Source organism: Pygoscelis adeliae, unplaced genomic scaffold, assembly GCF_000699105.1.
Source record: "Pygoscelis adeliae isolate BGI_AS28 unplaced genomic scaffold, ASM69910v1 Scaffold31, whole genome shotgun sequence".
In the NCBI taxonomy this organism is placed as follows: domain Eukaryota; kingdom Metazoa; phylum Chordata; class Aves; order Sphenisciformes; family Spheniscidae; genus Pygoscelis; species Pygoscelis adeliae.
Window position 1 is genome coordinate 3,087,771 of NW_008824233.1, and position 24,440 is coordinate 3,112,210.

Genomic DNA, 24,440 nt, shown 5'->3' on the forward strand with positions numbered 1-24,440 from the left:
AAGAGTGAGTGCACGTGTGTGAGAGAATGGAAAGCAAGGAAAGTTTTAGAGTGGATTAGACTTTAGTTAACATATTTACTTATAAAAAGAGCTTTCATATTTTACATTGGAAACCAAGTACTTATTAGCAAGAAATCATGACAGTAATAATTCAGAATTAAAATATAAAAAAATTTAAACTTTACATTTATTCAATGTGAAAGTTTAAAAGCTCTTAATATTCTGTGAAGAATCAGTTTCAACAGGACTACTAAAACGCGCAGTTTCTACAGCTGATGTATGTGACTAACCGATAAGCTAAGTTTAGAACCGTGGTGTTTAGACCTTATAATGCGTGAAGCAGAAGTCTCTTTATTCTCCTTCACACATGTCAATTTAATTTTTCAGAGCCAGTCATAAATGATGAACTAAAGCAGTGAATTTAAGGCAGCCTATATAACAGATTGGTGCTTCTTTCACACTGTGCTTTGCTCCCTGCTAACCTGATGAGAGTGGTGCTGCAACCATCCTCTTTTCACCCAAGACCCCTGAAGTACGGATCACTGTCTTCCCATCTCTTCCTTCACCTGCTTCCATCCCAGAAATCTTCGATTGGTCCTACAAGCGCAGCATATCTGCTCTACTTTGGCACTGTACAAACAGCTCTCCTTCCTTCCCCCAGCTTTAGAGGAGAAGAAAAAGACAAAGCAGCACAAAATGAGAGTGTGATGCCCAGCAAGTACCAATAATTTGGTATTCCAGCTATATGGAACAGCAGCATCACCACAGCACCCATATACTAGACTAGACATCAAGACGTACAGCTGCAAAACATCATATATACTTAGAAGCCTGCATAATAGTAGGAAAAATATACTAACAGTTTGAAGCAGTGGAATCATATGAAAGGGAAAATAGATCTTTGCCCATTAAAAAAAAAACACATACAATTGTACTGAGAGGGAAAAAATTTATTGGTCCTTTAGATTTCCAATGATTGCTTGTATTACATTCAGCAAATTCATTCAAATATTACATACAAAGGATATATTTTCTTCATTTGCAATGTTAGAGCTAGCTTAACATTCAGTGGAAATGTAAGGAATAAAAGCAAAAAAAGATCATCTTCAAATTATTAGTGAAATACATGATTATTTTCTTCCTATTTCAGCAAAACACTTGCAAAGAACTGCGTTCTATGCTCAGTACCCATCTTCCATGAAGACGACTCTCGCATACTCACAGAAGGCACTTGAAATTCCTGGAAGTTGGGATGTCAGGAAGAGGAGGGATCAGCTATCACTTGGATAACAATATGGTCATTTTTAATAAGTGCAATATTAGTATGAATGCAAACAGCCAGAAAGCATTAAGATACAAAAACTTAGCTAGACATGCTAACTGAAGGGCTGCAAAGCTGGAGTACAACAAATCCTTCGTGTCACTGTCACCATTACTCATCGTCTCCACCACAGAGGAGCAGGAGTGCTTTCCTGTAGTCCCCAGATGTATCTTTCTGTTAATATAACAGACCAGTCACCATGAGTCACAACCACAGAAATGTGAAGAAAAGCAGCAGCCAAGGACTCCAACAGATTATACATTTGTCCCACCCACAGGAAATCCACTTGGATGACTCTCCACTCGGGAATGACGCAAGGAAATTCTCTGTCTCTTATGTTCGAGCTATATTTACACAGACAGATTTCCAGAAAAATAGAAAGCCTCCGAAAGCTTTACTAGAACTGAGCTATCCATTGCATATTAAAATGCATTCGTCTGCAAGTGTGAAAGTCCAAACGAAGGAGAATCCCAACGCAGCACCACAAGCAATCACCTTGAAATGTGCAAAGTGCACCTGCCGGCACTTAGAAAGGCCCCAGCTCTGCTCCCTGTAATTAATGGGAAGCTCTGCTACTAATTCCACAGGACAGCTGTGTGGGCCCAACTGACAGCGTCAGAAGCAACTCCACCCAGCCTAATTAAGAGAGCATAATGTCAGGAATGATAACAGAAAATCTTAAAAAGCAGCATTTAAAAATAAAACAAAATGCCCCCCAAAAAATCCTAGGAAAAAAAGCATTTTGGCTTCAACTTTGCAGCAACAGCTGGCCTTGGATTTCTCGCTGGAAAAAAAAATCTTTCCCTTCCTGCTCCTTCCCATCCACTCAAAGGAGATTATGATTCAGACTGATTCCACAGTGAAATGCTTTCCACTTTGAAATGGTGCAAAAGGTTCCACACCACAATCCAAGATTTAAACTTCAACCTCGTGATAATTCAGACTCCCAACCCCAATATTATTGCTCTGGAGCCAGCACCCTCTCTGAAGCACTGAAAATCAGAAAGAGCCCAGACCAAAAAAAAAAAGGAAATGAGGCAGTAGCTAAAAATGGTGTATGAGTAATTGTAATTTCAGAAAACCGCATCTGCTCTCCTAGTAAACACCGGAAGGAAACCTTTAGCTTTTCATAGGAAGTGTCCCCCACTTAAACGACGCTATGGGGTACTTCACAAAACTGCAGACCAACCACCGCTGCTCTCAGAGTGCACTGTGTTGTCCAGCTCTACTCACATCCGCCCCCTCCCACAAAAATAAACAGTGGAAACAATGACATCTCAATCACCCGTTTCCCCTGACAACAGAAGAGTAATTTTACCTGAATCATTTGATGCAATGATTTTGCAAAATTCTTTCTGAATTCTTGCCTAATATCCAACAGATCAATTTCACTTCTTGAAACCATGACTCTGATCAGGGTGTCATCATCAGTGCCAGCCCCCTAAAGAGAAAAGTTTAAATAATCTTAAAATATCAGTTTGTTCTGGACAGATGCTGTAACAAAACAACAAACAACCAGGGTGCAACGTGGAAGCACCAAGTGCAACAAGTGGTGTCTCAAAACACTCCTGCATTACATTTCTACTCCAAAACAGAGAATATTTGGGACAGTATCACAAGACATTCACACTGCAACGTGGAGAACAGAGGACTGACCGTGCAAGGTGCTCTAATCCCCTATGAAGCGCCATATGGTCAGACCTCTTATTTCATGTTTCATCTCACAGGCTTCAACCGTGAATGCCCATATAAATTGAAAATAATCCAGTTCCACGATTACACAGTAGTATATCTGATCACCACGATCAGAATCACATGCAAATCACCCTTTCAATGTAGTCTGAGACTGCAGAATTGCAGTCAGTTCTCGAACTGGGTACATAAATCCTAACAATGACTAATACAAAGCACGTTAACATAGTACAGCAAGACACAGGCAGAGCAACTCATTCCACAAATTATCCAGCTGTTTATTACGAAGGCAAACTTCGTAAACCTTTTCCAACCACGCAAACACGCTCCACTCTTTTATTCATCTTTATCGCTTTAAACATTTTAAGTTCCTGTGCCGGCAGGCTGTGCCAGACTAACATCCTGACCCCTCCTGCTCAGACAAGTCAGACTCCACACAAGCTGAAGCAATACAAATTTTCACATGCTGACCTGCTAATGCACCTCAAGGAAGGACTTGGCAGAGCCCCCACAGATCATCTTCAGCCTAATGTCCAGGGTCACTCAATCCTTCGACTGGGTGTAATATTCTTGATTACATCTAAAAAAAGCCCTAAAGCTGCTCAAAAGTTATGCCATGAGTCCGGTGGTTTCTGAGTAGGATTTGAAATTAGAATCTGGTAAAAAACAGGCTCTGCCCCATTTAATCATGAAAGCAAACTCTGTGCATCGTAGAATTTTGTCATGCCAAACTGATTAATTAGAAGTACAAACTCTTCTGCCAAAGTAATAAATGATGATCTTTCTTATCTGAAGTGCTTAATGATTTTTATTTATTTTGAAAAAATAATTGGGGATCTCACCAGCAGACATTAATCAGGCCCCTCGTAGCAGAAACGTAAAAGATTCTAAAACCTACAGGAAAAGGTTTTCTATTGCATTCTTTAAAAAAATCAAAATTAATAAATAGATAAATAAAAAAGTAATCCTCCTCATACAGCTCTCAGCATACTGGTATAGTATTTTGTATTTTACATGAACCTTATTTTACACTGATGTTTATAAAAGCAGTAAAGCAGCTTTTAAAAATTAAGCTATCATTTCATCTCCTTTCACTAATTCTCATGCTGACACCTCATCAACACAACCATCTGGCGACAAACATACTTCAGTGCTTTTCAGCAAGGGGAAGGGAGGAATTCTTCAGGGAAGCTGATAACTTGCCTGAAAACAATAGACTACCTACCTCGGTTTTAATTAATATTAGCCACTGTGAGTTAAAAATAGTTTTCCCTGCTTATCTCTTCCCATCCAAGAGAAGGTGAAGCCAACAGAAATACAGCTGTGTCGCTGATGGGATTCCCCTGCAGAATCTTTTGTAGCTGTTTAAGCGCCTCTCCTTTTCTTCTGACGAGTTTCTTTTCCTTCTCAAAATGGGATGGATAGTCATCAAAATGTGTTTCAAAGCCACCTGCACCTTCAGTCTGTAAATACTCATCTCCAAAACAAAGAGCACTAAATCCGCACAATCTGCAATTTAGTTTTTGGTCATCTTTACTTCCTCAATATATCCACCACCTAAAGACACTGTAGTCTTTATTTAGCGGAAGGTGCCCTGTGGATCCAGCCAGACATTTTCCAATGTAACAAGACCAAGTCCAAAAACAGCTCATGAGACTGATGCTTCCTGTAAAAGATTTATGGTCTGACAAACTTAGGATGAACTCAAAGTAAGGCTTATGAATCGTTTGTATCCTCTCCCAGATCTGCATTCCCCAAACCTTTTGCAGATGCTTAGTGATACAGTATCCTGTTGGCATTTGTAGCGAAAGAAGAAATGACGAACAAGTGAAAGGGAGAGGAATTGTAGCCAGGGAGATGGAAAATGACATACGGAAAACATGTACATACCTTCATGGAATAATACAGAGTCTCGGCAAAATAGGCAGGCACGCTTCGGATGCATTTCACTGAAAAAAGGCAAAGGATTAAATTACTGATTGTTATTCAATACAGGACAATCTTTCACTGTCAAGACAAGTTGTGTGTTACTGGATCAGTCTCTCCAGTGTGGACAATTAAGTACACAGCTGCCAGCTACAGCTGCTCCTCTGCTACAACTCTTTGGGCTCTAGGAGTTAGAATACACCATATATTTCTAGTAGAAAAGAGACTTTGCTAGTCAAATTCTACTCCCAGTTACAAATCTACTATGACCTTGTCCTAAATGAGATGCCAGGAATACAAAGGAAGGCAGAGTTTTGTCTCACTTTCTGATAGAGGTCCACATGACTGAACAGAATGCAGTTCACCACCACCCCCTGGCTCACTTCCCCCCCACCCCTCCCATCTAGTGAAGGAAGAATAAAGGCCTATTCTCTAGATACAAAAACAGATCCCAGGCGATTAACTTTAAAAAGGAGCCATGTTTTCATGCCACCTCCTATAACAACTGCAATTTAAGTAAATGAAGGCAGCCAGTTCTAGATCTATTAAGACTTAATTACCAACTGCCAAAAGCAGCTTTTCCAAATCACCAGAGGTTTCACGGTCAATGGTCTCTTCAATTTGAAAGCCGGAAATAGTCATGTATTTGTCAAACACTGCAAAACAGAAAGTGTGCTTAGTCACGTGTATAGCCAGCATTTCTCCCAGTATCTTCCTCAGTACAGGTTAATACTACCTATATCTCATTATCCACAGTTCAAATTATTGTCCGCTCATTCTTCCCTCTGTCCTATTTTAAATACCTATTTCCTACCAGACTGCTACTATACAACACATTCCTGTACCTGGGGAGGAACAACCCCCATGCACCAGGACATGCTGGGGGTCAACCAGCTGGAAAGCAGCTTTGCAGAAAAGGAGCTGGGGATCCTGGCGGGCACCAGGTTGAACACGAGGCAGCAGTGTGCCCTTGTGGCAAAGGCGGCAAATGGTATCCTGGGCTGCCTTAGGAGGAGTGCTGCCAGCAGGTCGAGGGAGGTGATCCTTGCCCTCTGCTCAGCACTGGTGAGGCCACACCTGGAGTGCAGGGTCCAGTCCTGGGCTCCCCAGTACAAAAGAGATACGGGGCAACTGAAGCGAGTCCAGCAAAGGGCCACTAAGATGATTAAGGGACTGGAGCATCTCTCCTATGAGGAAAAGCTGAGAGAGCTGGGACTGTTCCGGCTGGAGAAGAGAAGGGTCAAGGGGGAACCTCACCAATGCATACAAATATGTGAAGGGAGGGTGTAAAGAAGATGGACCCAAACTCTTCTCAGTGGTGCCCAGTGCCAGGACAAGAGGCAATGGGCACAAACTGAAACACAGGAGGTTCCCTGTGAACATCAGGAAACACTTTTTTCCTGTGCGGGTGACTCAGTACTGGCACAGGTTGCCTAGGGAGGTTGTGGAGTCCTTGGAGATGTGCAAAAGCCATCTGGATATGGTCCTGGGCAGCCTGCTCTAGGTAGTCCTGCTCAAGCAGGGTTGGACAAGATGACCTCCAGAGGTCCCTTCTAACCTCAACCATTCTGTGATTCTGTGAACACGTGCAGTGAAAAGGTGCAGGGAGAAGAGGGAAAGAACGGAAATTTTAGGAAGTGATAAGGATTTTTCCCAGGGTGCAGCTATCATTTAGCCTGAAACTAAGATCTTGTCTACACTGAGCTACTGCATCAAATTAACTTCACACAAACTGGCCTATTGGCAGACTATTCAAGTCTGTGTTCATGAATATCCATAAGACCTGAGTTTTCTATGAAATCTTACATTTCTATCATGCTAAGTAAATGTTGGGTGCATCAAAACAAACTTTAGGATTACTTTAATGCAAATAATGGTAAAAAACTAAACAGTAAAATCACAAATCAAATTACCTTTGAAAATCCAAATGAATCCAAAGATTCAGAAAGGAAAACAAAAAGACTGGGGAACTTACTGGTCATTTCCAATGGCCTAAACAGATTGGTAAAACAGGCTTATGAATGGGTAAGGAGCAGGGAAAAAAATTAGTCTCTTTATTAACAGCTAATAAAGTATGAACCTATAAAATGGTTTATCTTTTCAGGGCTGGATCGCCATCAGATTATGATGACTCGCAGCAGACTCTCAGCATGACTTCTACTGCCACAATCTCTTTCAAAAGGGGAAAAAAAAAAATAAACAAGCATCTAGAAAGAAACACTCCAGCTGTCCCTCAGATCTATTGCACCACTCCTTCAAGCAGGAGATTGCCACTGCTAGGGGGGAACTGAATTACAGGAAACGAAATTAAATGTATTGAGTAGAGGCAAGAGGTGATTAAAGATTTCTGAGCTTGACAAATGTGGTACCAGAAACAACTTTTCTACCATTTCTACCACCAGCTGGGCAACGCTGAGACTTCAGGCAGAAGTTTTCAAGCATACATGAAGCATACATGAACCATACCACCTACCCCTCCTTAAATGAGAAACGCTTCGGGTTCCCAAGATGGTGATGAACTTTTCTTCATCCGTTCCCCATTTCAGCTCCCCAGCTCTAAACAAAACCTGTTGTAAATTCAAGAGATCAAAACAACAGCATTTGTTATGTGTCCACACACCCTGTTGAAAAGCTCTATTTTTCTAACTCTAAGGAGCATTAAACTTACTAACAAGCTGTAGCTGGAGGGAAAAAATGAAATAAAATTGCCAAGTACTGAACTGACTTTAGAAAGAAATAAATGATAAATTGTGAAGTCGACTGTGAAAGCATTTACATGAGTAATACTGCTTAAGGCCCTAAAACTGACTGTGTGCATAGTCCCTTTCATAGGCCTGAAGTTTTCTGAAACGGTGATTATACAGGAGATAAAACCCATTCCAAAAACTGCTTTTTCTGTTTTTTTTTCTTCTTCCCCTTTTTCAAATCAGACTAGCAAAACTTTATTACACGCTGACTCATATCAATGGGAGGACCATGCTAACTTGGCCCAGGAGGAAGTTTTCCAAAAAGAAGGGGAAGATGGACTTAGAAGCTCTCAGAAACAGGATTTGTGGGCTGCTAAATTCTTAGCCATGTGAAATCCAATCAGTAACAGATTTTAATCGTTTTAGCACATTCACTGCTCTTCAGGCAAGTCTTTCTTCAATGCAGACAACGACCGGGCCATTAGCAGCATTTAGGAAAGCAAAGCACTTCTAAAAGTTGGAATAAGCAACAGGAGGGGGAAAAATGGGAAAGACGGAAGGAGGGAAAGACGGAAGGAGGGAAAGACGGAAGGAGGGAAAGACGGAAGGAGGGAAAGACGGAAGGAGGGAAAGACGGAAGGAAAGATTCAGAAAATGAAATCAGTTCTTTTTCCTGACACTCAGAAGTTTTCTTCCAAATCATGGCTAAACACCATGTAAGGAGAAAGGTTTGTACATATCGTAGTACACAGTATTTTTTCTCCCTCCTCAGTGAGCAGAGGACAGGCAAACAGGTTACCACCTATATTCAGGCAATCAAATGTTTCTTAGAAAAATCCCCACAACGAAATCTGCTGCATAGCAACGCTGTTGGCCATCTGTCTGTCCACACTGTAAAACCTGAATGGGATGATATGAATTTCCTATTTATGTTTGTCCCACAATCCTATTCAAAATGCATTTGTGACTGCTGCGTGCTCTTTTTAATATTCATGGTACAGAGTACAAAAGAGTGTGTGTGTGGAGGGAAGCTATTAAGGCATTGCAAGGATATTTATTTCAAATAATACATGCTAAGCTCTTCAAAAGAATACCAGCATCCTCCATCCAGTAGCAAATGTGAAGTCCCAGCACAGCATTTAGAAACGCCAGGAATGCATTTCTTTAGAGATACTAGAAGTTGTGAATGACATTTTATGTGAGCTCTAAGTTTTTACCTGCCTTGCCACCGTGCAATACCCAAAATGTACGTCAATTGCATAGCTTTTAAAAAAGCGATATTCACAAAATCTCTTCCAAAAAGTTAAACTTTCTCCTTCAAGCATTCTCAGAAAAGTCTTGCAATTTCCCTGCATATTCATACTGTCTCACAGTATGAATGCCCATTCCCCAACTGCTTTGAATTCATGTTTAGTAATCACAGGCTAAAAAAAATTAAAAATCACCACCGAGTAAAAAGGCTGCCCTCTAATGTATCAAATCCTTCCCAGAATATCGTATCAATCAAGAGAAACATTGGGAAGCCAAAAATAGTCTTACATTTGCACAGTCACATACCTCAATTCTGACCATCTGTACCTGGCAATAATAATTAGAAAATTCTCTGAATCTGTTCCAGCTAGGTCAGATGTTGAATGAAAAGATATCAATAAAGGGAAACGTGACACAACACTTCTCTGTTTGGGTCCCAACTCAAGCCAAATGTACATAACAAACCACAGAGACCATTTAGAAAGCCAGGACTTTTTCTACATTTAGGTATCGTGCCTCCTAAATTTAGATGCTCATTTAAAATCAATTAAAGAGGCCAAAAGGAATCTATCTACCTACCAAGGCCTGTGGTTCATGGGTTTCTTCAATTACGTAAGCCCAGCTAAAGGCAAGACTGACACAATTTCACGAAACAGTCTAATGCGTGATTGAAACACTTGCCTCACTAGTTTTCAAGCTCTGCTTTCCACAGGATTAATTTTAATAGCAGGAGATCAATGCTTTCTGAATTTACATAACAAAGGATAGGCCTGTGCCAATAAAATACATTTTGCCACTCTCTCTCTCCATCTTGCCCTGCTATCAGGAGAATGTTTTATTGATCTGGTATTCTGCTTTTCCTCCTTGTCACCTTGAACAATCCATGTATTTTCTTTCATCTCAACTGACAATTTATGAGAGGATGATGTCTAGCCCAGAGTTATCTGAAATAACCCAGAAGAAAAACATGCATTAAATGAGTTATGTAATCAAATTGCTGAAATATTGACCATCACTACAACTAAGAACAAAGCCAATAGCATCCAGCAAGAGACTGCATCAAGGATACCAATTTACTGCCGGTGTTCCTTTTCCTGTCTAGAGCACAAGTTTAGCGATCAGTGACAACGTCATAGACAATACTTGCAAAGAGCAATAGGCGAGTCCCTAGAAACTCTTTAGAGGCAATGCTTAGACTGCCACCTGGTTACAGTAAAGCAGAATATTTGGTATATTTTTCTCTTTTTAGTATTCCACTGTCAATGGAGGCATCCCTCACCAACTAGCATTAACATTTCACTACGACATGTACGTGACACATGATATGTCAGGATTGAATTCAGAGAGAAGTTCAAGTCAGATATTAAGGAATGAACCGTTAACATCTCCGAGTTTTCCAGCAGCAGGTCTCTCAGCATCACAAAGCCTCAGCAATAACAACTCTCTTCCAGTGATCTGATCACTGTCCCATTCAGGCACCTCATTAAGTAATACGCAAAACAAGACATGCTTTACACTGAAATGTGAAAGTGCCGAAAATCTTGATCCCAATGTTTCAGGTTTTGACACTTCTGTTGTCCAGAATGTATAAAGGCACAGGAAAATGTATTAAGAAACACACGCAGAGAACCTTAACAATTTCTCTCTCACATTTGAATTCTAGCTGTATACTCTCTTTGCAAGTTAACTTGTAGAAACGCCCCCAAAACCAAGTCATGCACCCACCTGAGCATCCTGCTCAACAAGACCCTCATCAACTCTGCCGTCAGGATCTCTGTTCGCCTAAAGAGAATTTTTAAAAGTTGTTAAACTGAAGAATCAAAAGTTGAATTGAAAAACAACTTATCTGTTATATTGAGCCTGTAAGAGTTACTGTGAGAAGTCAACCCCTAATGCATCTTCTCCAAAATCACCTTATTTTTCCCTTCTGCTTGCATGTGTCTTTATGAAATAAACGTTCTCTTCTCCTATTGCCTTCAAAACCCCACGAAGCAGGCATTCTGCTATACCCATGAGCAGCAGAAGTTTTTCAATTCAGTGATGTGGAAATGACCCATAACACAGCTCAAGAGTGACCCTGCAAGTCAGGGGAAGTGACTCCTTTTCAGAACCAATCCTGCCTATCACCAGGTCTATCTAGAATCCCAGCTTAGTAAGCACAAAGTGACAAGTGTACATCGGACAGGAGAACAGAAGCGAAAATCATACACATGTGCCTGCACACAAAGAGATACTGACCTGCAGCAGGACCACCAGCAGTCTCTGAAAATAGCCCGATGTTTCTCCTGTGATCTTATCCTCCAAGTTGGCCTCATACTCTGCAAAAAAGCAATACCCATTCACCACCTTACAGACTTCCTCACTATTTTGAGGAGAAAGCAAGGAAAAGCAAAAAGTTAATTTGACTCATAGCTTGTAGAATCATTTATCAGAAACAGCTTTAACAACTAGGACATATTCTGCTTTCACTTATAACCCAACATTATTGTAAAAGAGGTGAAAAGATAGCATCTCACACCTAGTATCAGGAACAGATTACTCAAAATATTTTGAAATACATGGTGACGTGCATAGATTCAACTCTTCAAGGAACTAGGGCATACAGATCTGGAGTTATGCTAAAATACGGCAGTCTCGCAACTGTACAACAACTATGAGCCCAGAAAAGTCTAGTACCAATGAATTTTGCCCTTGGAGACTCTAAGTTTTGCGTTGACCTTTATTAAGACATGAGAATTTTTTATGTGGCAGGAATCTGCATAGAGGTAAAAGAAATGTGTTGAATTAAATACTGCCTTAAAAAACCCAACCCCACAATCACAGAGTAAAAGCACATACTCCCGTGGACAACCAAAAAGCTGCACTTTCTTTAGCGCAAATGCATTTGAACAGAACGCTGAGCAAAAGGCAAAAAAATCACTTCTGTTCTTTTATGTGATACCAGTTTTCTAGTTTCCAATTAATAAAAATCCCCTTTCAGTCAAAGGGATTAAAATAATGGGTGAAAGAAAGAAATGCATTTGAATGAATTCTAACTATAAAGCACAAAACACCATAACCTGCAGTCATAGCCCCGAAATAAAAACTATTTTAGTTTACCATCCAAACTCTAGTTTCTTTCAATATGAAGATTTGCAACACAGCAGAATGAAATCCCACTTATTGGACACATTCATCAGTTCACAGATAGACCTTACTTGAAAGATGAGCTAGAATCATATTAAGAGAACTGAACGGAGACCCTAGAACTTTATTTTAGACAGAACTTTACCTTGCAGATAAACCTGTTTAATATTCCGCAGTTCCGCAGGTGTTCTGGAAGCAAGAATTTCAGTCAACACTTTCTCATTGGTTCCTGCTCCCTGCAGGGGTGCAAGTATAAATGAGTTGTTGGAATAACAAAAGGAAAACAAGAATTCCCTTTGACCATCAAAAGCAAGCATCAGCTTATACACTTGGACCAAATGAAGAAAAATTATTTTCTTCTTTCTCGTATATTGTGGGGGTTTTAGAAAGAATTTCTTCCAGTTCCAGCTTGATTGTTTTCAAAACCAACCCAACACTTAATAAAGGCTCACTGCTGCAGGATTCAGATGAGCCCTTCCATGTTCAAGCACTCCCAGATACGCCTCAGTTCTTCGCTATTACAGTCAATGGCATCAAGGTAAGTGAATGAATAGAGTAACGGTTTCCATCTTAGCTCTAGTTCATATACTGTCTTTCATCAACTAGTACACAGATAAACATAGAGCCACCCAGTAACGATCTTCACCCGTCTATGAATTGTGCTATGTTAAACCCACCCTCTCTTCCACTGCAGACAAATGCATTTTACAATAGAATTGCTAACCCAGATAGTTGGAGCTGCTGCACTTTAATTACAGCAGGCGCAACAGGCACTCTTCACTTTTACAAGGATAAAATTTACAAAAGCCAAGCCAATATCTTGTTTCCATAAGTCTGAGTCTACTTTGCCTGGAAGAATAAGCCATTACTCTTTACGCTTCCAAAGGAGTCATTTCACAAAAGCAACACTGAAACACAATACTTCAGCGTGTTATTTACAACCTTTCCTGTAAGGAAAATCCAAATACTAACTGCATACAAAGATATCCAGCTGCATACAAAGATATCCAAAATACAAATCTGCCAGGTTACATGTAATCATTTTTAAAATACAGATTGTTTCAAGAACATGCCTACTCAACAAGCGAGGCAGGCACAGTTATATTATTTCTAATCTAAGTAGCAGCAGTGAAAATTGATAGGACAGTCTTCAGCGCAGACTTAATGCTCTTAGCTGAGTTATCTTGCACTGAAGTCTCTGCTACCTCATCTTCTTTACTGTTGTTATCCGCCTTAGCTGAACTGCAGCTAGTATCGACATCTTTTCCTGTGCAGACGCATTCTCTGAAATCCTATGATCTTGTCTTTAATATCATTTTTTGCAAGTGACAAGAACAAAACCACTCTTGTTTTGCTATCTCTATTTTCCCTCCTACACCCATCTGTTCTGTCGTTTCCCTGTCAGTCTTTGACTCCTAAGTCAACAAGAGGAGCTTGGGAATACTTTTCTTCCTTTTAGCCAACACGGCCTTTATCAGTTTCTTTGTCAGGTGCCATCTCCCCTGCCCCCACTGCATATAAAGACATTACAGAAAATTTCCAGGATTAAAGTTTCTGTTATCTGAGATACTATTTGCTGGGTCATGGGTTCATGAGCACTACCTTGCACAGTTGACTAAAGCCTACATATTAACCAGTTGGTCATCAAGGATCTTGGGAGTTTACGTGTGTCACCCAACCAAGCACTACCTGACACCAGTCAAGGTCAATGTCCTCTACTTTAATCAACAGGTTCTGTGAATAATCCAGGAAACTCCAATTCTTGAATTTCAACATGCTGATGATATCAGACAGGTGTGACAGAGGAAAAAAAATAGGACCACACTGAAATATCTACACATAGAGGTTGTACATTGTTTGTTTACCCGGCCTTCCCAGAAAGGCATTAAATGCATTGAGCTAAAGAGAAATGTTAGAAAGGTAACACTGACAGGGCTATCAACTCTTCCCTCTCTATTATTGGAGGCAGCTTTTAGAACACATTCAATAATACAAATAATACCGGCTCATAATTTTGGTGGACACCAGTTTACACAAGTACGCTAGCCTATTAATTTTGGAGTTGCACTGTACTCCATCAGGGGCAAAACACTTTCTAGTTTAAATAATAGTCAAGAAGAGACATATAAATAACATCACACTTTAATGAAATGCCTTGAACTAATTTGCAGCCTATGCATACAGCTGTATAGCTATAAAACCTAGGCTGCTCACAGCAGAAAAATCTAGAGTCCACTGGACTTCAGCACCGCACTATAGCAGCAAAAAGAATTTAAAAACAACATGCACATCTACTCATTGTATTTAAATCAGAAGGAACAAGTCTTATGCTATGTAGCTTTTAATCTGCATCCACAGCAACACTGTTCTCTTAAGATTACATAGTTTCTCATGAAAATAATTTCACATATAACGCTATACAGACTAGATTTCTAAACTACCTCTAATAAGTTATTCGGACGAATAAGAAACCAGGCAAAATCATGGCATTAGCAATAACAGCAGGTGTTAGCATAACAAAAAGAAAAGAAAAGAGAGAAAGAAAAAAGAAGAGAGAGAAAGAGTGGGGAGAGAGAAAGAGCGGGAGAGGGGGAGAGAGAAAGAGCGGGAGAGGGGGAGAGAGAAAGAGCGGGAGAGAGCAGGCTACTGCTATTAGCAATCCCCTTACCAACCAAAAGTTCATTCCTAAAATACAACAGAAGAGCAACAAACATTTCATATAATGTATTCATTCCCTTCCCTCACTTGTCTTACCTTGATAGCATGCTTCAATGCATGAGCATCAAAAATACAAGCTGGTCTCATCAAAGATACCATCAGTGTTTCAAATTTGCTGGTAAGTTCCGATTTCAGGTCATCTACAAGATCCTAATGCAGAACAAACAGTGCTGTAATAAACAAGGACTAACCATTTTAAACGGATGCACGTGTGTCTGCGAGCTAGAACACTCTGGAGACACCAAAAAGCGTAAGGGACAGGGCTCTTTTTGTTTTAATTGGTACCTGAACTGAAACAAATGTAGCCAAATAAGGCAGAAGAAAAGGATACAAGGGCATCTGGAAAACCGGAAACATACCATATTTTTTTTTTCAATACAGAAATTCTTTAAACCCTAGCTGCTCACTGCACTTGCTATTTGAAACAAAGGTTACCAGCCAGAATATTAAAGGATCCAACAATGCTGGAAGAAAGAAACAAGCTGTCTTTGCTTTGAACTCACTTACGGGCTTTATCTACCAATATGTCTGGTTTTGTTCTCTCCTACAGTACTAGGCTGCTTTATTTCCATCACATTTCCTAGCTCTAGAAAATCCTTTTCCTGCTATCACCTTACATTGCAGAGACCTTGCGTCAAAATATTTGGTAACTCCTTCCATACCAAGAATGAGGTCAGTACTAGAAGCATACTAACAGGAAACTATAGGAGCTTTTGCACAAAAACCCATCTAGGACATATTGGACCGAAATACAGAAAAAGAAAGTAACTTCTTTGCGCGAACCTAAAAGGAATATTCTAACCTAGCCAGCAGTTAAGGATATGGCAGGGTGGGGGAGAGGGAGAGACAGAAGCAAAACTAGATTTTCTTCGAAGGAACGTTTTACAGGGAGCGTGATGAATGTGCCTCACAGTTTTAAGTAATCATCATAAGCCACATTCAGCTCATTTCTAGAGGTATTTTTCTTCTTCTCACCCTGCCAAATAAGGTTTTAAAGGCAGCTGCAATTTCTTGACGCTGAGCATTGTTTCTGCTGGTAAGGATCTTCAGAACAGTTTCTTCATCAGTCCCTGAAGTCAGAAAGAACAAAGAGTTACAAACACACTCTAAAAAACAAACAGCAGTGGCACAAACTCAAAAGGCAATGAAAGATGCTTTGAAAATAACAGTCTACTGACAAACAGCAGAAACATTTAAATAACAAATGTCACCATACCCCAAGCTGAGCTGCCAGGTTTGGTGTTCTGCTGTTGCAAAAACACGGCTGGAGGACCTACGTGTTGTTTGTTCTCCATCAGTGCTCTGTTCCAGACACTGCTCCCGACACCCCAGGCATCAGCTATAACATTCAGTCACGGCCTGTATTCTACAGAGGGGCCTTGCCTTTGGGCTCACTAAGGGATTTACTTCAGAATAAACAATCTGCCGACTCCCAGCAAAACTCAGTCCAGCAACCCCAAACACCCCAGAGTACAGAAGTGCGGAGCTATTATCCATTTTACATACGATAGTTTGCAAGGTAGCCCTCACAGCACAGCATCTTATTAGCCCTACTGAATTTGTCAATAGGCTGAGCTGTTATCACATTTTCCTTCTTCCTTTCCTTCTGCTTCCTCCCGCAGGCAGCTTCAAAGAAAGTAGCAAATTAGGATTTGTTCTCACAGGGAACTTATGGGGCAAAAAGCTACAATGTGAGTTTACAGACCACCTGTTAGTCTACATTCATGCTGTGTGCTTGTATTCTTGGTTCACAGCAAGTGTAATGTGCTTACGCAGCTCCAGACCAAGGGGGCTGTCGCACATTTTCCAAGCACAGAGCTTCTACTATACTGTTGTAACTCTCCACAGTTGTCACATGTAAATCCACAGTGTAGCTTACTGTGCAGTAAAACTCTGTGTGCAGAGAAGCCTGTGGAGTATCAATTTTTAATGGGGAATGTGCAAACCAACTTTCTTTTTTCCGTTATGCTAACCCAAAAGTAAATATCCTTGAGAGCAGCACAGTCAAAACTAAGACACGCCCAGACTCCTGCAGTCCTGGGGTTGTCATTCCATGGCATGTAGACACACGCCCTACCTTCATCTGCTAACATAAAAAAAAAGAGTTCAGAAAGGATGTTTTCAAAGGAGTGAGAGCCCTTTCATTTTTGTAAAATAAATTATTCTTACCCATTCCTTTCATGGCCTTACGAAGAGCTTCTGCATCAGCTCTGGCATCGAAAGGAGAGAAGGCTGTCACGGTGCCTCTCGTGTACTAGAGGGGGGAAAAAAAAGAGTGCGGGAAAAGGGAAAAAAACATGAAAATAGAAGATAGCATCTTTCAGTTCTCCGTACATGGGCTCAGACTAAATTTGAATCCACAATCCAAAAGACTATAGCATTTTTCTTGGAATTGTCTGGCTAAATAGCAGTCTGTGGGTATCTAAACACAGCTCTCACTCAAAAGATACTACTATGGTTTTACTCAGCAGTACACCAGCTAACTTCAGGTATATTTACATAATGGTAGTTTGCAGGATTGGTATTTACAACACTTCACTGAATGCAGGAAAATGACTAAGAAATTATCTTAGTTAAAGTAATTTTCGAAATTAATTGCACAGGTCACGTATGCTAGAAAAGCTGCACACAGATCCAAGACATGTTTGGAAATAAGAACTTCCTCTCCTCAAGAAAAACCTGCTGGAGCTCTCAACCAGTACCACACTGATTTTTTCCATCACGCTGCAAATGAGACCTACTGAACTCTGCAATGGCTTTCAATTTTTCATCATGTTTCTTTTGACATAAGCAACTTTTTACTCAAGTGATTCAGCTACATTTCTCATAGTAGTTTTACAGCTAAAAAGAAGTAAGAGTTCAAACATAAGGATAAAAGATCAGCCTGTCCAAACACAAAAATAATTCCACTAGGTTTCCATGGAACATGGCTCTTCTTCTGTGGGTCAAACACAAAAGGATATTCATCGCCCTTACGGAAAAGTCCTGCCTTTATGTAAACATGACAGTTCAAGAACCTGTATGTGTATAGCACAGTAGTTAATTTATAAACTATAAAAGTCAAGCAATGGCCAAAAGGGGAAACAGTTGGGTTTTGAGAATAGGGAGGTTCTTCTAACAGCTGAAGAAGAGACATTTCTTGTAAACATCGCTGTACAAAAGTAGTAATCAGTACAGGCAGGGCATTTTTCCACTCTCAAGAAAGAGCATGAAAGGAAGTGCCAGGACACCTACTGAGACTGGCACCAGATTATTTCACAGGCAGCACAGCCATCTGGCCTCTCCGATACAGCCTTTCCCTCAAGTTAGCAATTTCAGCCACACAGTGCTTTGGTTTCAAGTCAATGTACTCATCCAAGATAGGTCAGCCAGAAGAGCACAGAGAGAAAAGAGCTGGAGAGCACTAACCAGAAACTGCCCTGAAGCACTGCTGCCTCTCAGGCCACCTGTGTGTTATTGCCATCAGAGACTCCCTACCCCTCCCACTGCAGAAGCAGTAACGAGTTAGGTTTACCCCAGCCCTATTTCAGCAAATCGGAACACAAAGTATCATGGTGTTTAACAGCAACAACAAACTTCTTTCTGGTAGATGCTTTCCAATATCCAGCATACTTCAGAGGCATGACAACTCTTCTTAAGCATTCTGCTTTTCCCATGACAAGCAAGTTTTTAGGGAGTACCTCAAATTTAGGCACAGCGATATGTAGTTACTGTCTTTTTCCTAGCTAATTCCAAAGGCTATCATGAAAAATCTCAAGGATTTGGGACTCAATTTTATAAATCTAATTTAATTTGGTAAAACAGATAAAGATTAACATTGGAACAGGCTGCCCAGGGAAGTGGTTGAGTCCCCATCCCTGGAAGTATTTAAAAGACGTGTAGATGAGGCGCTTAGGGACATGGTTTAGTGGGCATGGGGGTGTTGGGTTGACGGTTGGACTCGATGATCTCAGAGGTCTTTTCCAACCTTAATGATTCTGTGATTCTATGGTAAGACTGAAAAGCCTCTGTTTTCCTCCTCCTCCCTTATTACCACGCCAGCCAGCATGGGGTTATTTAAAATTTTATTTCCTGCTGGTTTGTTTCATATCATCTCAACATAACTAATATTATAGAGCTACCACAATTCTCCTTTGGACATGACTAACGGTCAACAGGTCTCAGGAAACAGTCACTGATCTTTAAGTTAAAGTTTCCCTTTGCTTATCTTATTATAAGCAAGTGGAATTCCCCTTCAATTCCTAAGTCTTGTGACAACGGCCCAACATTCCTCTGTGGCTGTTTTAGACAACATAAGTGTGAACAGTAAATGCTAGATTAAATCTCTCTCTGCATCATCCTTCTCATTTTTGTTAACTAAGAAGAATCCTTCCGTAAATCTCTTTTCCAAAGCACAGTGTGGAAAGCCTCAACATACACTAAGCTTGATGAACAGTTCCTGAAATTCTTCTGGTGCAGCTGTAGTCTGAAAGAGTTTTCTTGATGTCTGGGCACCATTTGCATTCCAGGCATTCCCTTCTGGCGCACAGCGTTTATTGGATTTTGGCTACCTACCTGCCACAATCACCCTCAATCAGTACTTGAGCTGCACCTAGCTTGCCATTGAGAAATATTGCTGCAGCTCTGCCATCCAGCGTAATAAAAATTATGCTGGATAATACTCACGTCACCTGGGTACCGCAAAGACAGCAGCTATAATGGCAGAATCTCCAGCTACATCTGCTGCCCTTGATACTATATGCTGGTGCAAATAGAGCACAACCACAGCAGGGGCTGTTAGTATAAGACAAGCTTGGATACAGCTTTGCAGGCCTGAGTCCAACCTACAGTCTGCCTGCCTCCAGAAGCCACACGCGAGCAGATGTGACACTGACAATAGTTGGCCCATCACTGGGAAAGCGTCAAGCCACCCCTAACTGTCACATCAGAAAGGTTTCTCACCTAGCTTTATAGAGCACTGCAGTGTGGCCCAGCAATCAGGGTATGGCAGGAAGCACTCGGGCACACCATGTTTAACAACCACAAATCCATCTAAAGCATCCCACTGTCCACAAGCACCTTCATTAGTTATTCCAGTCCCCATTTCTCATTTGCAAATTCAATGGACAATGGCAGAAGGCTCTGCAGTGGTAACAAACTCAGTCCACGGAGGGAAGAGCTGTCTCCTTCTCCCCAAACACGGCACCTTTTGGCCAGAGGAAGAGAGGGCAAGCACCTGTTCTAAACCACCATCAAGCACCACCAAGGTTCAAGCACCTGCCTGAACCACTGAAGTCAACTTTCAGTCACAGAGAATCTGAAATAGGAGCTATGAACCAAATATTAGCTACTTCTAACAAAATAATAGATCCATACAAAAGAGTTTCTGACAAAAGCCAGACACTCGTTTACAGTTTCAGCTACAACTCAGCTACAGTTTCAACATTAAGTAGAGTTTAAACTTTATCGAAACAAACTGGTTCTTGCAGATGGATCACAGCATCACAACTGCTATGCCATCCTGACCTAATATGAAAAACGGTGAACTGAAAGACAACTATTTAACATTTATTTACAAACTTCATAACTTTTTATAGAGATAAATAAATTATCTTATTTTTAGTATCTCTAAGAATGTTCCTTGCCATTTATGCAAACAGATACACAATAACACTACAGCCTCATAGGTCATCTTTATTTTGGATAGTAAGTTTCCCACCCAGCAGAACCCAAAGCACATCAATGGAAAGGAGAACACAAATAGCCTTTGATGTAAATCCTCTTGTAATCTGGAGTGATCCCTTACTAAACAGCAACACCCTACATTGGGCAGTAAAATATAAAGAGAAGCATGACACGCAAGACCTCAACAGAAAGAACATCACAAGATTATAACACCCAAAACCTACCCACATTCTTTTCTTTCTACATTCCCCAATACACTGACTGTTGCTAAGCAATCATGTGTAGTGCAAGCGCAATTTGTGATTATACACTAGAAATAAACAGCAGCTTCCATTTTCTCCAGACACCTGCCAATGAGACCAACAAAGCCCCTAGATACACAAAATTAGCATGAGGAGGAAAGGCAGAGGAAAAAAAAGAAAGGAAAAAAAAAAAAAAAAAGACTTCAAAGCAAGAGATGATCTTGCTTTAGAATTTATGCCCCTCCAAATGAGGAAATTTGCCTTCTCTCTTATTTTTGTTTATTCTGCTCTAGCAAAAGTTTGCAGAAGGAGAAGATGACACAATTCTCATCAGGTGAGATGTTTCTAACCAGAACCTCAGAGCTACGTTAACTTCTCCCAAGAGACAACTTTGGCTTCACAATTTGATATCATGTGGCCACATATCCTGGCAACAGCATTATCTGTAAGATCAACAATAGCCACTTAACGAGGTTCCTTTTAATTTTTCCCACCAAGCACACAAAAATTGCCCACCCACAAGATCCCATGTTTAGCCACTGTTAAATACAAAGCATTCATTATCAGCAAACAAAAGACCATACTTGAACTGATTCAGACTTCTTCCCGGCTACCCTTGCTCCGCACCCACTCACAGCAAGTTCTTACCAGTCAGATCTCCCATAGATGAAGAGCTACCCCCTCTCATGATGCTGCTCTGCAGCAATAAAAGTAGGGTCTCATCAGTTTGCCACTGGAAAGCCCAGCGTCTACTGCAGAAAAGGTGGTATGTGACTTTTTTAAAGCAGCCACCTATTTACAAGATGGCACAGGAAAACTGTGGAGTGGTAAGAGTGGAAATGGAGAATGTTTTCCAGCACACAGGTTGACAAACAGAGAAAGTATGCCATTTTCAGAAGACAGAAGAGAGCCCAGAAGGTCACGTGCTAGAATCAATGAAAGACTGCTTTAAGATTTCTTACACAAGAATAGACAGCTTGCAGATAAAGCACAACACAGTGGTCGCCCGTCAGTCAAAAGTCTTTATGGCCATTGAAGACCACACAGAGATCCCAGTTCAAATTGTGCTTTAAAACTAACACCATGTAAGAAATATATAATTATTTTGTGACATCCTTACTACAATTTCAAGGTCAGCAGGATGTAAATTACATTGTGAGCGGGTGAATATAGGCACAGAGCTGATGCAAATGCACAACTATAAAAGATGCCTCTACAAAACGCCTCTCAGTTTAGTAATGCTTCAGATTGTCCACTTAAATGGAAGGAGTAAGCTCTGGTCAGCAGACTATATTCACATCTGCCCCACTAAATTTAAACTCCTGACAAAAAACAGAATTACACAACATCTGCGTTGAACTCTGAGTCAGTACACCATGGAGATACCAAAGATAGGGAGGAGAGAAAGAAAAAAAAAAAAAAAAAAGAGGGGGTGGGAGAGAGGGAGAAGAGAAGAGCAAGCAACAGCAACATAGGAACCAACGCAGGGACATTTGCAAAAACACTCAGAGAACCCATCCTCACAAGTAACCTCAACAAAGCCAAAGAGCTGCTTAGGACCCGATTCTGAAAAAGCGTCTGTACTTTGGAATGCAAGACACAACCCTCTGAAGCGCTGCTGGAGTTGGCGATACTATTCCTGTGCTCCAAGTCACACGTGCACATTGGCAGAACAGGAACTCCAGATATAGCGCACAGCAGCCACACCTTCACCAGCAGCAAGCAATCCTTTCCCGGCAGTTTACAAACTGATACACAAAATACTCCCAGCTTCACATTCAGGGAAAAATTTGGGAGTAGCAGACCAAAACAGATCAGTCCGCAGCATGCAAGCAGAAAATATTCTTGTCGCTTTCTTTCCAAATTTCTGAATTAGCAAACACGGGGTAGCATTTCCTCGGCAGCTTGTTCATCGAGCAGGGAGAGATCGTACCATGTGCATCTATGCATTAACAAAGACTGCTACACATACAGATGCGCGAGAAGAGGCAGAGATGCGCGAGACGGGAATAAATCTTCCCACAGCAGTGATAAAGAAAGCAGATAAACACAGGCATGGAGAGACCAGTCTGTGCACAGCACATTACGGCATGCTGTAGTTTTCCCACAAAATGAATGAACCTTTTTGTCCTGGTCATGGAACACACAAAATCCCTCAGGTCTCGGGGCGGGAATAAATCTTCCCGTAACTGAGCAAGAACAAATACTCCAGTGAGCAAGACTCCAAGGACAACTTACCTTCTTCAAAAGTTTTATTCTTCAGTGATGTATCTAGACTAAACTGGACTTCAGTACACTGTGCTGTGCAGCCTTTGTGAACTCTGAACCTTTAATTGTACATATAAATAACTACTGTCAATTGACACTCTACATTTCATGACTGATAGGCATTTTCATTTCTTACCATTACTTCAGGGTGCAACAAAATTTAGAACAGACACCTGCCACGAGGAGCAGAGCTTACTCTTCAACTTTTTTTTTATTTTTACAAAATGAATTACAGGCTACAAAGCCTGTAAGTGTTAAACACTCCCAGTCTTTCACGGCTGCATAATTGCACAGGCAAAGAATACTACTGAAGTGGAAAGCAGCCCTCTGAACGTGGAAATTGGAGGACAAGACCTACGTCGTACAAGACCTCATTGTTCCAATGACTTCAACCTACTACCACCCACCACAGTTAGTAACCCAGCCCCAAGTGTTACTTCAGACAGTAGAAAATTCTACTACATTAAGACAAGAGTAACTGGTTTGCACTAGTGAAGAATGAAATATTCCTTTTACAAAGGTCAAGAGTTAAAGTTTGTGTCTCTGAGGAACAGACAAGAGAATTGCAAATTTCCATGTTTTTACTAAAAAGAAGTTACCCTCAAGCCTACAAGCAATGCTACAGGTACCATAATAAAAGGCTGTCCAAGCAGATCTGTCTGGTCAGATGCCCTGCACTGGCATGGGTAGGGGTCCCTGCTTTCCGAAGATGCATCCTACAAACCAGGCTTGATGTTTAAAGAAAAAAAAAAAATCCCCTCTTTGTCCCACAAAAAAACACCCAAAACTAAGGATTTAGTGGAATACTATTATAATTTTTTTTTTTTTTAAAGTGAAGTACCCTTTCTTTCTTTTAAAACTAAATCCAGACAGAATATGAGCAAATACTCACAGGAGTATTAAAACACCACTAATCATTCCGCTCATTAAGTTACAATAATGAAACTGCTACTACATTACTGTGCAACTACCCTGACCTTTGTGAAGGTACTCATACAACTTGATGACTTTCTCTTCCTACAGCAGTACAAAACCCATAAATATGCCATTAAACTCTTATTTTACTTTCCAGAGCCTATGCATTTGATGCAACTCTAGAAACAAACACTGGGACCTGCCCTGTTTTCCAAGCCTTCATCCAGGCTCAAACATAACAGCAGCGGCACAAGGGGTGCAAAGGGGGAAAAAAAAAAAACAGATAAAGTACTGTGCGATAGCTGCAAGGCTTCCAGAAAAATTAAGTTAGATACGGAAAAGCTGGGGACAGGAGTACCGAGCCCGAGCCTCCACAGGGCACAGCCACGGCGCTGGGTTTTTTTTCTCCTTCCTCCTCCAGTGCAAGGAGCTTCCACTCAGGCACAATATTAACACAGGGTACCGAAAACTTGGCCAAATTAGTGGAAACCGGCGGAAAAAAAGTTGTGCCTGACGTGCGCCTCAAAATGACAACCGCCTTCCCCCGCCCCCCCCCCTCCGCGTCTCCCCAGGCTTGGGGACGGGTTGATTTAAGGGAGACCGAAAATAAATCAGTGAGGAGTGAAAGTA

At 40.9% G+C, this 24,440-nt stretch overlaps 1 protein-coding gene across 1 annotated transcript in view; it reads right to left on the minus strand.

Annotated features, from left to right (window-relative positions):
* Positions 1-935: 935 nt before the first annotated feature.
* Positions 936-24,440, minus strand: part of ANXA5 (annexin A5) — a 46,338-nt gene continuing 22,833 nt past the window's right edge. The window contains exons 3-13 of the mRNA XM_009334948.1: positions 16,891-16,975; positions 15,697-15,791; positions 14,758-14,871; positions 12,149-12,239; positions 11,116-11,195; positions 10,603-10,659; positions 7,413-7,506; positions 5,500-5,595; positions 4,904-4,962; positions 2,640-2,762; positions 936-1,495 (exon numbers count right to left, since the gene is read on the minus strand). Of these exons, the coding sequence (XP_009333223.1) occupies positions 1,433-1,495; positions 2,640-2,762; positions 4,904-4,962; positions 5,500-5,595; positions 7,413-7,506; positions 10,603-10,659; positions 11,116-11,195; positions 12,149-12,239; positions 14,758-14,871; positions 15,697-15,791; positions 16,891-16,975 (957 nt within the window). The 3' untranslated portion in view covers positions 936-1,432. The remainder of the gene's footprint in view (positions 1,496-2,639; positions 2,763-4,903; positions 4,963-5,499; positions 5,596-7,412; positions 7,507-10,602; positions 10,660-11,115; positions 11,196-12,148; positions 12,240-14,757; positions 14,872-15,696; positions 15,792-16,890; positions 16,976-24,440) is intronic.